Genomic DNA, 13,812 nt, shown 5'->3' on the forward strand with positions numbered 1-13,812 from the left:
ATTATACCAAAACGTTGTCACGCACGCGAGCTTTGGGAACAATGCACGTTTGATGGCTGGGGAAAATTGAAATGACCTTGATATTTGTAGCGTAGAGACGTGTTACACCGACAGTATCTAAAACAACTTGGTTACTCTCAGCTTTGTAACTCGGTATAAGTCGTATGTTTTCAAATTCGTCACACATGGTGACAATTCCCTAGCTTCTGATCCCTCTGCTGACCTTGAACGCACAGACCAATGGGGGAATCAGTGTGGCTAGTGGCCTTCAACCCTTCAAAAACAAAGCTCCCTTCCTACCATCTCAAGAGCTAGGGCTGTCTGGAAACTTCCTCTGGTCAAATGATTGGGACCTATCGAAAGAAGCCCATAAGAAACAACTATTAGTGGGAGAAGATTGAGCTAAAAGTCACTGATCTCATAAGAGGAGAACAAGTCATCAAATACCACAGAGAGTGTGAGACGGGTATGATATCCTGTGTTGTGATAATCTAGACTTTCGTCGTGTGTCCGTGGGATTATCCTGGCGATCAGTAAAGAAGGTGACTGGTGATCTCCAAGCCTTTTGGTGGCTGCGAAGACTACGAAATTGGCTTGTCAGTATCCATTCACCATGCAGTCACTATTATATAGACAACAGACTGTGTACAAAAAGGAAAGCCCGATATAGAAACGTCCCAAAACACACCAAACAAGAGGTCGATGATTTAATACCTTCGTCATGTATGAGTATGGGTTGTCAGAAATGTGCTGCTGTATATAGTTAGCAAAACCTCTATGTATGGTGTACCTAAACACATAGCCTTCTGACTAAGGTAAAGAGCCAAAGTCTAAACCTCTCCTTCCCAAGGACAGACCTAGATGGCAAGAAAAAGCCAAGCCCTTATTATGTCTCGAAAGGGATGAGGAGGATAAGTTTAGTAAGTAGTGCCGTTGTTTGTTGACAGTCCCTGATATTTTACAGTAGCCAAACTGACTTCTGTCCGCACGGAAAGTTGGATTCCACAATGGTCATAAATGTCAGGTAAGTATGATAATGGTTACTTTTCGCCTTTGATCCTTCAGGCAAAAACTGTGAGACTGACCTGACATTTAGCGCTATTGTTAAGAAAGATTTTACCGGATGCGCGAAGTAGAATTACCTGGACTGTGGCTTTTGTTGAATCCCGTTTCTTTTGTGATGGTGTCACACCGGTAGGATTTATCAAAATATGGTATTTATCTCTAATATCTTCACCTAAACCAACCATTATCATACTTATGATAATTACATAGCAATGTTCGTTATTTTGTAAATCACATGTTTTCGATCAGTCAGCTAGTAATGCATACATATACAGTACGTTGTCCTAACTCGACCCCGGTGCGACATAAAAGACCTGGCTTTTTCTAACTTGGCAAAGTGTCATAATATGGACAGTAATTATCGGCGATTTCAAACCATTAATCCGTCATTCATATAATCAAATCAACATGGCCTTTTGGGCGGCACCCAAGAATACTGAGACTTACGCAGCTTGTTTCTGGGCTACTTCAAACGCTTCAAACTACGTCACATCTGACCAATCACCATCGTCGATTAGGATGACGTTTACCGCCTTGGTACATATCTCCGAACACTTAGTTCTTCTGTGCAGTGGGAGAGTGGACAGTGAACTGACATAGACCGACCTTGCTTCTTCGACAACTCTAAACATATCTGTAAGTACCTGTCTTTGTCCATTTTTCTATTTATCTTTTTAGTTAGAGGCATCTAATGCAATTTCGGGCTGAAAAACAAGAACACATACCGAATTAGGAAATTCATATTTACATTTGCTCCCATTTCTAAGCACAAATTTTGTCATTATTTCATACTTGAAGCGTTTGAAATAGCCCCCAAAATAAGCTACGTGAGGAGTCCCTATGTTTGTAGATACCACCCATGAATATCTTGTTGACCATACTGATTTAGTTTGGGGGTCTTCAGAGGATAACATCCATAAAATGAAGTAAGTGTGGCCTTATCGGCCTTAGATGCAAAAGAAGCAACCGTTTTCCGTCATCGACATCGCTTTTGCCTGCCAGATACCAATATGCTATGGGATAGGATTGATTCAACTTACTACATTGTATAAGGACAAGAAAATTGGTCAATATTATTGGGACCTTACTTACAGAATCTTCATAGAAACAACTATTTTTCTATGTAGCTCAATTTACTACATTGAATAATGACAAGAAAATTGACTTTTTTCTGGTAATTATTCTAATGTAGTTTTACTGCACTGAAATTGCATTGATGTTGGGTGCCTTTCATACGTTCCTTTAGTCTAAACAATGTCATACCTTTCGCTTTCTTGTCTTAAATCTTGAAAATAATGAGTTTCTAAAGTCACGCGCTTTGTCAAAAGCACAACTTTTCTTGGGAATGTATATTGTGTCCGCTTATTTTAAAGCTTTGAAACTTTATTTACATACCACTTTGCAGACCTTTTAAAATCTGAGTTGTAATGTCATTTACAATAAAAGCAAGAATTTTTATTACAAATAGAGGGTGTTTATTAAGTTCAGCTGATACTCATTAATATGTTAAAATTGGATAGGTCTCTAACTGGCGAAAAAAATGCAAAAGAACAACGTCAATATTACAGTTTGGGACCAGCCTTAAAATGCGAGTACAGGTTCATGTGAATTTGTTCAGCAGATTGATCATGTACATGGCTGAGTTTTGTACCACACTATGCGATAGATAGGTGTTTTTAGTTGTTTTTTTGCGTTCCGTGTCTGCCTTTCAAATATTTATTTCCAGTGTGGAGGTATCCATGCACTGAATTCCGTGTTGAGTAGTTTTTGGCCAAGTTCAAACAAAAATAAGAACGTCGTTCTGCCAAGGAGTTGAGGTTTATCGTGGCTAGGGCTGAAGTGTTGCAAGAATATTTTTACATACTCGTTCCAGCCTTGTTAGTTGTGTGCAAGTCAAGACCTTTCGCCACACAGGCGAGACAACTTGAGTATCTCCTCCATGACCATGTTAGGTGTAATATTCACGACGTAGACTGTTGTGAGGTCTTGTGCAACATGTCATGTGGTCCTCACATTGCGAGAAAATCGATCGGCAGACGAGTCGGCGAGCTCTACACGACATTTTACGGCAGTAGTTCGCCCGATGTTTCGTCAAGCTTCTAGCAAACTTTTGGGATCGCCGGCAATTTTTCGGAATCGGCCAAAGCTCGCTGCCACGCGAAACGTGTTCTTACTGCCAGCGTCACATTGTCGACGAACTTCGGCCGTATTTATTGATCGCAAAAGGTCAGCCGATTTAAGATCGACCGAGGATCGTGGGCATTTTGGGCTTGAAAATATTTCCCATCACATCAAGCGAGGCTAGGATGATTGCTTGGAAACACATCTATGGTAATGAAGCCCCCATGACACGGCACGCGGTCGAAGTGAGGCCAGTCTATCTAACTAGAAGGGGAATAGTTTGACCGACTTTCATGTTTTAGCTGCCGTAATGTTTTTGCCAAACTAATGGAGAGGACTAGCAGAACAAAATTGAAATAGAAACAGACCCGACTCAAAAACTACCACAAAAGCCACAAATTAACACTTTACCTTCTGGTTACCTAATGCCCCCGTCACATTGCGCGTAAATCGATCGGCTGACTAGTCGGCGAGCTCTAAACGACATTTACGGCCGTAGTACGCCCGGTGTTCCGTCGAGCATCGCGCGAATTTTCGGAATTTTCGGAATTTTTTGGAGTCGGCCGAAGCTCGCTAACACGCGAAACGTGTTCTTAACATCAGCGACTAGTCGCCGGTGATTTTTGAGGTCACAGAGCTTGTTTTCAGCTTGCTCATAGCTTGACCATGTACGGCCGCAAGTCGACCGATATTCGGACGTACATCCCGCGAGTCTCGGTCGTTTCTTTGTCTTAAAAATCAGACGGTCGACCCTCTCGTGAGCTTCGCGAAATATTCGGGCCGAAGCTCGTCGACCATGTGACGCAGGCATTAGAAACCTTTGCAAAACTCGCGCAAGGGTCGACTATATTCAGCGGCCATCGTCCGATTTTTAAAGACGGATAACGGTCAAGACTCACGGGATGTACGTCCGAATTTTGGTCGACTCGCGACCGAACAGGGACGAGCTGGAAAGGAGCTCTGCGACCTCAAAAATCGCCGGAGACTAGCCACTGATAAAAAGAACACGTTTTGTGTGTCAACGAGCTTTGGCCGACTCCGAAAAATCGCCGGCGATCCCGAAAATTCGCGCGATGCTCGACGAAACATCATTTGCTGCCGTAAATGTCTGGTAGAGCTCGCCGAATCGTCGGCCGATCAATTTTCTCGCAATGTGAGGGCCCGATAACATCAGCGACTTGTCGCGCGCGATTTTTTAGGTCGCAGAGCTAGCTCGTTTCCAGCTTGACTGTAGCTCGCCTGTAGCTCGTCCCTGTGCGGGACCGATATTTGGTTGTACATACCTTAAAACATCGGGCGATGGCCGCTCGACCCTTGTGCGACCTTTGCACAGGTTGGGGAAGCGAGTGTGGGAGCCCCGGCATTCAAGTATAATAATACTCAGGCTACCAGTCCGCTCCATTACTTTGCTAAAAAAATATTACGTCAGGTAATACATAACGATCGGTCCAATTATTCCTTTTCCTATGGGGTCGTGTGGCGTAGCGGCAGAGTGCGCGACGAGGAACCTAGAGGTCCCGGGTTCGAGTCCTGACATGCCACTGATCTTGTGCTCTTGGGAAAGGCACTTAACACGACTTCCCTCACTTCATTTAGGTGATAATGAGAATTGTCCTGTCATGTATTTGTCCCCTGTGTTGGTGGCGGCATTAATATAAGTTGATAAAACTTGAGTGTTCCGTCACCACTTCTGGTGATAACATGTTGGAATAAAAAAAAAATTATTCCATTTTAGGTGGATAGACTGGCCTTACTTCTATCGCGTGCTATGTCATTGAGACGTCATCATCATATTAATGTATTACCCAAGCATTGTTCCTTGCTCAATGTGACCAAGACGATTTTGAAGCAAAAAATATTCGCGATCCTCGGTCGATCTCAAAATCGGGCGAACTTTCGGCCATCACCAAATACGGCCAAAGCTCGTCGACAATGTGACGCAGGCATTACAGACTACAAACCTCTTGAGTCTACATAACAGGAAAAGCCTTTTTGCTGCAGTGATCGTGCAGTGAGTGAGAACTGCATTTGCTGCTGAATGGTACTTTGCCGAATGCGATGTTGGTTAATGGTAGGATAATGATCCCCACTTGTTGACCTATGTTTAGGTGTACGCTGACACGATGGCGGGTCCGTGTACATCCGGGTTCTGGAGGTGGATAGTCCTGGTGGTGATGGCGACGACTGCAACAGTCACTGGGCAAGGTACTAGTAATGTTAACGTTAACCTGATTTTCAAACTTCCTTTTGCTGATTAACAACATTTTCTTATCACCTGCAACAAAACAGTGTAACTCATGATCAGTGGACATACATGTAAGAATTCACACAACGCATACACCCCATTGATGGTTTTGAACATAACGAACCAAGTTTCCAGGTCACGCATGGTCTTGATTCCTGCTACCAGGTGATTCATTCGGTCTTGACGTCACAATGAACATGGCAGTCGGTTCAAGACTTGGCATTTTGAGAGGCAAAAAGTGCTTAATTTTCGGGATTTTACATGTATATCAAACAAAGGAAATATTTTGAAATCTTTCAATTGTCTGTAAGCACTTAAGCACTTCTTTAACCAATAATTCGGACCTTCATGAAATAGTTATATCTGGTGTGATAGTGACTATGTCCTCTTCTCACTCACAATCGTGTCTACAAATCTTTCTTTATCATACAAGGGAGACACCTGCTGTAAAGGAGGTCATGTAACGAAAATTTACCATTCAAAACAATGAGTGCTACGTGATGTAGACTTTTCCCCTCGATCTAGGACAGACTCATGCCAGCCATGTCGATTACAACCTTACCTAAGGGTCATGCGAAAAACAGACATACGGACACTCACACACACACACACACACACACACACACACACACACACACACACACACACAAACACACACACAAACACACACACACACACACACACGCACACACACACACACACACACACATACTACAGTATGTTTATTTTTCAACACATCCCAATACAATATCCCCTTTGCTTTTTCTACAGAATGTCCAATAGCAGGCTACGTCAGTGTAGACGGGGTTTGCTACAAGGACTTTGTTGAGAAGAAGACGTACGATGCGGCCAGACAGACATGTGCGGCAGACGGGGGACTGCTGGCCATGCCGAAAGACAACACGGCCAACTCTGCTGTCTACAATCTAGTAGGAGCTGGAAAGCGTTGGATTGGGCTGACTGACATCGACATCGAAGGGCAGTGGCTATTTGAAGACGGCCAAACCCTTGCGTCAGCCGGCTACAATGACTGGAACATCGATGAGCCGAACGATGCTGGAGGCGGCGAGGACTGTTTGGAAGTTGATGTAGACTCACGCTCCTGGAACGATAACAACTGCGGCAGCGGCTTCGGGTTCGTCTGTCAGCTAGGTATGTGCGATGATTCCTCACATTTACCACTGTCACTAATAAGTGTCTGAGAGGTAGAATGTATTTGGTAGAATTGTTCTGTGTGCGCTCATGAGCTAGTCTCTTAAACTCTTGTCACACATTTACGGGAATATTTGGCGTCCCGAACACAAGCTGAACGTCCTTTAACCATGGTTAGGAGTAGATCAACGTCAAGTCGGCTGGGTCGGCTGGCGTTTGGCGAATTCGGCTCCAGCCAAATGTTTCATAATGTTTCAAATGTAAGGAGTTTCGACCATGGTTGGTATCCGGCTGCAAGTCATCACCACCAGGCAACAATTTGAGTGTATGTCAGCAGTGTTCGGGGGTCAAATTTGGCTCAAATTCAATTTGTATAAAAAGATAGGCGTGGCCTAAATCTAAACGGACTATTAGAAAGGTCGTAAATGTGTGACAGGGACAGAACCTTCCTCCAAGGTAGGCAGAAGTTCGGGAGCAGTCTATTTAGGTCACGCCTACACTTCTATACGAATCGACTCGAATTTGAATTAAATTTGAGCCAGATTTCTCTGCCAACCAGGACACGACCTACTTACGAACGCCATACAACTATTGCCGAACTTTCCGTCCACACCAAAATATTTGAAACATGTTGAAACATTTGGCTATCACAGCCGAGCAGTAGCCGCCCTGGCTGGACACCATCCAACAACAAACGACCTTGCCCCCTACCTACTCCTAACCACTCCTAAATGCTAAACTTGCAGCGTTAATCAATGCCCATCCATGTATCATGCATTTCTAGTGGCACTGCGCTCGAGACTGACCAGTGATGATGCCGGGATGAGTCATCTCTCCGTCTCTTGGGCAACCGGAATCCTCCCGATCTCGGGCTACACGCTCCGCTACCAGCCGGCAGACGGGTCGGGCTCGCCCCAGGACCTCTCCCCGGCACCAGGAGCGGGAGCCACCTCGGCGACCGTGTCGGGGCTGCTGGCCGACACAGAGTACACCCTCACGCTGACTTCTTTTGGTGATGAGGGCCAGCCAAACGGGGTTATCAGCGGGACATTCACCACAGGTCGGTGATGGGAAGGGACTAGGGCTTTTAGCATTGGGCCTACCCCTGTAATGCTACTTTGAAAACTGACTCAGATCACAAATCAATTTCGTTTTTGCAACCTCATCTCTTCTATCCATCTGTCTTATATTCATTCTACCCTTGATGCACCACAGATGTTATGACAACAATTTTTTCCACTCTTCTATTTTATGTTTCTCATAGTTTTTCACTTCGTGACATGTTGGCCCATCTTGTCCGCTGCCTACCCGTCCTTCCAGGGTGTACTGTTCCTTGCACGGTGCTTTTGGCTTGTCCCAATGACCGGGACACGTGGCAATACCACTTTAGTTTCCGTACACTACTAAATTGGCTTATGCAATCACCTACATGTACATTCCGCAAGGGAAACGGCAGTCGAGGAGGTCATGTGTGAAATCAGCGAGCGCATGCTGACCAGATGTAGAAATGATGAATGAATTCTAACTCTTGCTCTGAGACAAACTGAACACAACCATATCTATAACAACCTGCAGAAACACACACACACACACAAACACACACACACACACACACATACACATACAAACACTCTCGCACCACAAACTCTCTCTCTCTCTCTATCTCTCTCTCTCTCACACACACAGACACAGACACACATACATGCACACACGCAACCCACTCACTCACACATGTACGCACTCACGAACACACACACACACACAAACAAAGAGAGAGAGAGACCAAAGCCAATAATCCCTTTTTGATTGATGTTACAACAGACTGTTTCGTTCTTTCAGATCCGGTTGTTGTGAACGTACAGTGCACCCAGGACAGTATGAGTCTGTCCATCCCCCGTGCGGCGCTGCCGGCTGTGAACGTGGAGGACCTGCACCTGCTGGACCCGGACTGTGGAGCTACTGAGGACGAAGACGAAGATGTCTTTGAGTTTCAGACGCACCTGCAGGAGTGCGGAACACTGCAAGAGGTAAAAGACGGCGAACCACAGTTCCACAGCATGCCTTTAAGTACCCATTTTTGCACCAAAAAAGGAAACATTTTATCTAAAAAATATTAGTATGATTGTAATTAATAGCTGTGCAACAGTTGTGTGGGGTCGTGTGGCATAACGACAGAGCGTTAGACTCGAAACAAGAGGTCCCGAGTTTGAATCCTGTCATACCACCATTCTTGTGCCATTGTGAAAGGCGTTATACACGAATTTTCCCACTCAACTCTTGTGAAAATGGGTAGGCCTGTTGTCCCTACGTTTGTCTGCGGTGGTTGTGACATGAAAATAAGTTGAAAAAAAAACTTAAGTGTGCCGTCGCCATGTCTTGCATGTGAAAATGCATGGGAATTAGAAAAACAACAGTTGTGTAAACATGGATAACAGCTGTGTTTCAAGCTTTTAAACACACTCGTAAGACGTCATATTTTGGCACCTCAGACCTCAGGTGAGGACAAAGTCATCTTCTCCAACGTTGTCATCGCCAATCAAGTGACTTACGAGAACGGCGCCGTGCGTAACCAGCCGGTAAACCTGCCCTTCCAGTGCGAGTTCCTCCGTCAGTACGGCGTTAGTCAGGGCGGGGACATCATGTTTAACATCCCCCCTCCCCGGTAAGAACCTACCTTACAGATTGAAGTTTTTTTACCTCCATGAAAATTGAGTGAATGTGTTCGTGTGTTTGTTTGTGTGTGTGTGTGTGTGCGTGTGTGTGTATGTGTGTGTGTGTGTGTGTGTGTGTGTGTGTGTGTGTGTGTGTGTGTGTGTGTGTTTTCACTTTATTATGCGTAGCCCTTGGTCCTCCGGAATGAGTGAGCCGTCTCCAAAAGTATCAAAAAGGTCACGGCGGCTGCTCTTTAGCGGACGCCCGCTGCCACCCGAAAATATCGGGTGGGTCGCTATAGGCTCCGTCTGGCGGACGGAGAACCTCTGGACTGTTTACTGATATATAAAGATCTTTCTCTGATTGCCCTTATATAGAGTGAGATGCATCACGTGATTCCTCTGAACCAATCACTGCGCATGACAAGTAGGAAACAGTGATTCCCTCTGGAAAGTGATTATCCTGACTGATGAACACTATTCTATTCATTACTCCATTACAGTAAGGAGAATGTTTCACTAATCATTCTTTGATTTATTACTATATATCAAAATTACCTTTCCGTTCATAGAAAATGAGTAACATAGTAATTTCATGTTTGCTTCGTCTTTGCAATTCCTTGCAGTGTTGATGTCGTTCATGCGGACAACACTTTCACCCTGGAGATGCAAATCTACACTTCAACAGACTTCAGTACAGAGTACCAGTCTTCTGAATTCCCTATTAAGGTCAGGAACTTTAATTATGTAATCTGACAATGACAATAGCCTGGTGTCCAGTATATCGTGGCTTAGGTAGGAGATCTTCGTCGCCCGAATTAGCTACTATGCTCTCTGATATGACGGGAGTTTAACTAGTGATGGGGCTAGTAAAATCCTTCCGAGCAAAACTTCCACCGGGCGACCAGTTGAGCTGGGCGGGGAAAAACTTCTAGAGCCCCGAAGTGAGCCCGTTCTAACCACGATAGATTGGACATGCTAACATCTACGGAGAAAAAAGAAGGTGACAAGCAAACCGGTTACAGACAAGACACTCGACCGATCTTGTCTGCATGCCGTTGTACTACTGAATAGAAAGACACTGAACTTTACGTCAACATTGCAGGTCAAACCTTCTGACCGTCTTAACTTTGGTCTGAGTGTGGCATCACCGCTGGACAACCTGGAGCTGTTCGCCCGTGACTGTGTCTCCACCCCCACCACCAGCCCTGACCACTCCACCAGGGTCAACATCATAGACGACGGGTACGTCTGTAGTGTTTCTCTTCATGTGCTGGAACATTTCATTAGTTGCATGTTTGTTTGTTTGCTTGTTTCCAAAAGAAAGATATGCAAGTTTTGATGCCTGGCTGGTTGCTTTTAATTGGCTCGATGGATGGATACATGTAGATAGATGGATAGATGGATGGAAGAATGGATGGATTGAAAGACGGATGGATGAATGGACGGGGGTTTGGATGGATGGATAGAAAGATGGATGTAGGGATGAATTTTGCTGAATATATAATTGGCTCACTGGTTGGTTAGTTGGTTGTTTGGTTGGTTGATTTGTTAGTTGGTTAATTAGTTGGCTAGTTGATTAGTTGCTTGGTTGGTTCGTTGGTTGGTTGATTGATTGATAAAAAGCTGATTTTGTTGTGCACTTGGTTAGTGTTTGCTTGTTTGTAAAAGCTGGTTGGTGGGTTGGATGGTTCTCTGTTTTGCCTTCATTGGTTACCTATAGCTAGCAATCCTGAGTTAACCAGCAGAGTGAGTGACTCTGGTTGTGTCTCAACATAAAGATGACTTGTTTCCTCTGACGTTGCAGCTGTCAGGTCGATCAAACTCTCCAGAAGGACCCTGCCCTTTCTAACGACAAGGCACAGTACTACAGCGTGGCCGCCTTCACCTTTCCCAATGCTCTCGATTCCAGCCTGGTAAAAATCATGTTTGAACGGTGACACTTCTGTGGTGGTTGGGGACAACATAGATGCAATTTCCGTTCAGCTAAACTCGAAAGACAATCAATCTCCGGCCAATCTTTTAATATAGTGCTTATTCACCACACGTCATAATGACGTCATGACCCCTAATGTCCCGTGCGACGCCATTTGGGGTGCATCTCTACAGTGAGTTTCCAAGCGTTGAAATGGCCGACAAACGTTAGGTAAACTGTCCTTTGTCCTATTACGCGAAGACTTTACCACCACTCATACCTCTCGTTACTGGAACAAAATAAAATCTGTTGGGATTGACCCGTTTTTGTTGAGTTTTGATCAGTCTGATCGAGACGGCGTCTACCGCCAGCGGAGTCCATTGACGTGACTCAATAGCTTCGTATTTAGTACTGGGCAGAAGTTTTTACACACAGGATCGGTTCAAACCCTCTAAGAGTCTGGAAGCGTTGTATCAGGATGTGTAGAAAGTGTTATGGGACAGTTGCGTGGTGACAATTAAGTACGTTGTAGCCATCCTCAGTCCGCACTGCCGCGACTGTGGCTGGACAAGGTGAGTGTAACACGTTGTCAGCGCCCTGTTCTACATGGACATTTACCACAGAGTAAAGGGACAGGTAGCTCCAACGGATTTACCGTGTCCATGGCTACCCACGTTGCAATCTACATGTACATGTACAGCCTCGTACGCCACGCCAGGGTAAAACACACCGATTTCTGATCAGCAAAAAGAGATAAAAGCCAATCTTGACAACATGAGACGTGGACACGGAGCCAGAACAACCCCAAGGACAATGTTACTAACAAGAAGAGTGTCCAAAACGTAGATTGTGGCCCAAAATACCCAACTATCGCCAAGAGTTTGCATAACATTGCAAAGCGACAGGCACTACGCTGGACCCCAAAATGGCGGACGCCAGGGGGAGATTCACGTGACAATCTGTGGTGAATAAGCCCTATAGGAAGTCTAATCAAACCTACCCAATAGCATTGGTCGCGTTGTACATGTGGTCGGCTCAAGCAAGTCCATTAATCCTTAGGTCTCGGGACCGAGAAAAAACGGTGGTCGCTTTGGCAATTCGACTATATGTTGCAATAAGCTTGTTAAATGCTCGGGTCTGATAAGTGTTTTTTTATAGTCAATGACATCCCATTCATTATTCTTCAGGTGTACTTCCACTGCACAATGATTATCTGCTTCAAGGACGACCCCGACTCTCGGTGCAAACAGGGCTGCATTCTGCCAGCAGCACGGCCCAGGCGAGCCGTCTCGGACGGGACGGAGGGCAGGGTTCGCCGGGAGAGCAGCAGGGACCAGGCGGTGGACATCACCCGGGGACCGTTCCAGGTCAAACAAGAAGCTGGAGCAGGTAGGAAAAGTTTTTCGCCTGAAAATCATAAATAAAATATATTGTTTTCATGTTGTTTCGTTATCACTGAATCAAACAATAATTCCCTTTTTCCATCAATATTTGTCATTGAAATCGAATTTATACTGAGAAATGCAAAAATCAATTCACTTTGAAAAGAAGTGCTTAGCGTAGTGAGTACCTGATGTTACGTTTAGCTGAGAAGCATCACTTACATACTATTTTTCCTTTTTTATGATAAACATGTTAAACTTTCTTGCCAACACTGAGTAAATTGGACCTTACCCAAATTTTCGGCCGACTCCGTCACCCTTGAAGCTGCAGTAGAAGGGTCCATTCCATGAACAAGGCTGACGGAGTCGGCCAAAAATTTGGGTAAGTCCCACATTACTCAGTGTTGGCAAGAACGTTTAACCCGTTTTTTCATGATGAAGTATACCAACATAGATGAACTTTCATGCTAAGATCTTGACCTTTTATTTCGATGGTGCCAAACGATTCGCGCAGCACAGGTGAAGCTACAATCAAATCAAGTCAAAAATTTTCTTCAGCACTTATTACATCAGAGCCGTTCTACTTGTCCACAGGGCCAGCTGTAGTCCCGCTGGGTGCCGCAGTCGGAGCGTCTGTTGGAGTTGCCGGGATCATGGCACTCCTGATCCTGGCAGTGGTTCTGGTCAGAAAGCGGCAGGCTTTGGAGAACATGAAGCGCGATGACAACACTGCTGGTAGGTGTACTTCTGTTTTATTAAACATTTCACATCTGTTTTATTTAACGTGATCCAGTCCAAAACATTTTGTAATAGCATGTTTTTGTTCTAACCTGGAGCGTGATTTAGCCTACAGACTATAGACTACAAAAAGACAAACAAACAAACAAACAAACAAGGCTTACCTCACAGGCAGAACATGGAGGCCCTGGACACAAGGGACTCTTAAATTCTGACATAGTCGTCCACGTTATGGAACATTCCAAGTCGTGATCCAGCTGTATTGTGATTTGGAACGTAAAGAAGTTGGATTGCCAATTGTATTCCAAAATACGGTCCACTCAAAAACATGTTTTGGAAGAACACATTTTGGAATGCAACAATCGAATGTCAACATTCTGTAACATGAAGTTAGTTTGGGGAGCTTCATAATAAGTCTATGGATTGCTGCAATGTTTTGATTAGTAACAATATGTGGGTTTTTTTCTGTTAGGAATGGACAACTACGCTTTCCAGGTTTGGGGAAAGACGGACAAGACTGGCGCTGCTGACACCAAGACATAA

At 44.7% G+C, this 13,812-nt stretch overlaps 1 protein-coding gene across 1 annotated transcript; it reads left to right on the forward strand.

Moving 5' to 3' along the window:
• Positions 1-5,309: 5,309 nt before the first annotated feature.
• LOC109477932 (ZP domain-containing protein-like) lies at positions 5,310-13,812 on the forward strand. Its single transcript, XM_019779394.1, has 11 exons — positions 5,310-5,391; positions 6,203-6,583; positions 7,368-7,643; positions 8,423-8,610; positions 9,073-9,245; positions 9,861-9,963; positions 10,340-10,479; positions 11,042-11,150; positions 12,337-12,538; positions 13,126-13,266; positions 13,742-13,812. Exons 1-11 carry the CDS (start codon positions 5,310-5,312, stop codon positions 13,810-13,812), a joined length of 1,866 nt encoding a protein of 621 aa, XP_019634953.1.

The sequence above is a fragment of the Branchiostoma belcheri genome, unplaced genomic scaffold, assembly GCF_001625305.1.
Source record: "Branchiostoma belcheri isolate BF01 breed outbred unplaced genomic scaffold, Haploidv18h27 scaffold411, whole genome shotgun sequence".
In the NCBI taxonomy this organism is placed as follows: domain Eukaryota; kingdom Metazoa; phylum Chordata; class Leptocardii; order Amphioxiformes; family Branchiostomatidae; genus Branchiostoma; species Branchiostoma belcheri.

Excerpts from the sequence above, each read along its gene's own strand:
- LOC109477932 (XM_019779394.1), top strand. The coding sequence starts at position 5,310 with ATGGCGGGTCCGTGTACATCCGGGTTCTGGAGGTGGATAGTCCTGGTG. Across the intron at positions 5,392-6,202 it reads TGCAACAGTCACTGGGCAAG|AATGTCCAATAGCAGGCTAC; the intron begins GTACTAGTAATG and ends CTTTTTCTACAG. Across the intron at positions 6,584-7,367 it reads CGGGTTCGTCTGTCAGCTAG|TGGCACTGCGCTCGAGACTG; the intron begins GTATGTGCGATG and ends ATGCATTTCTAG.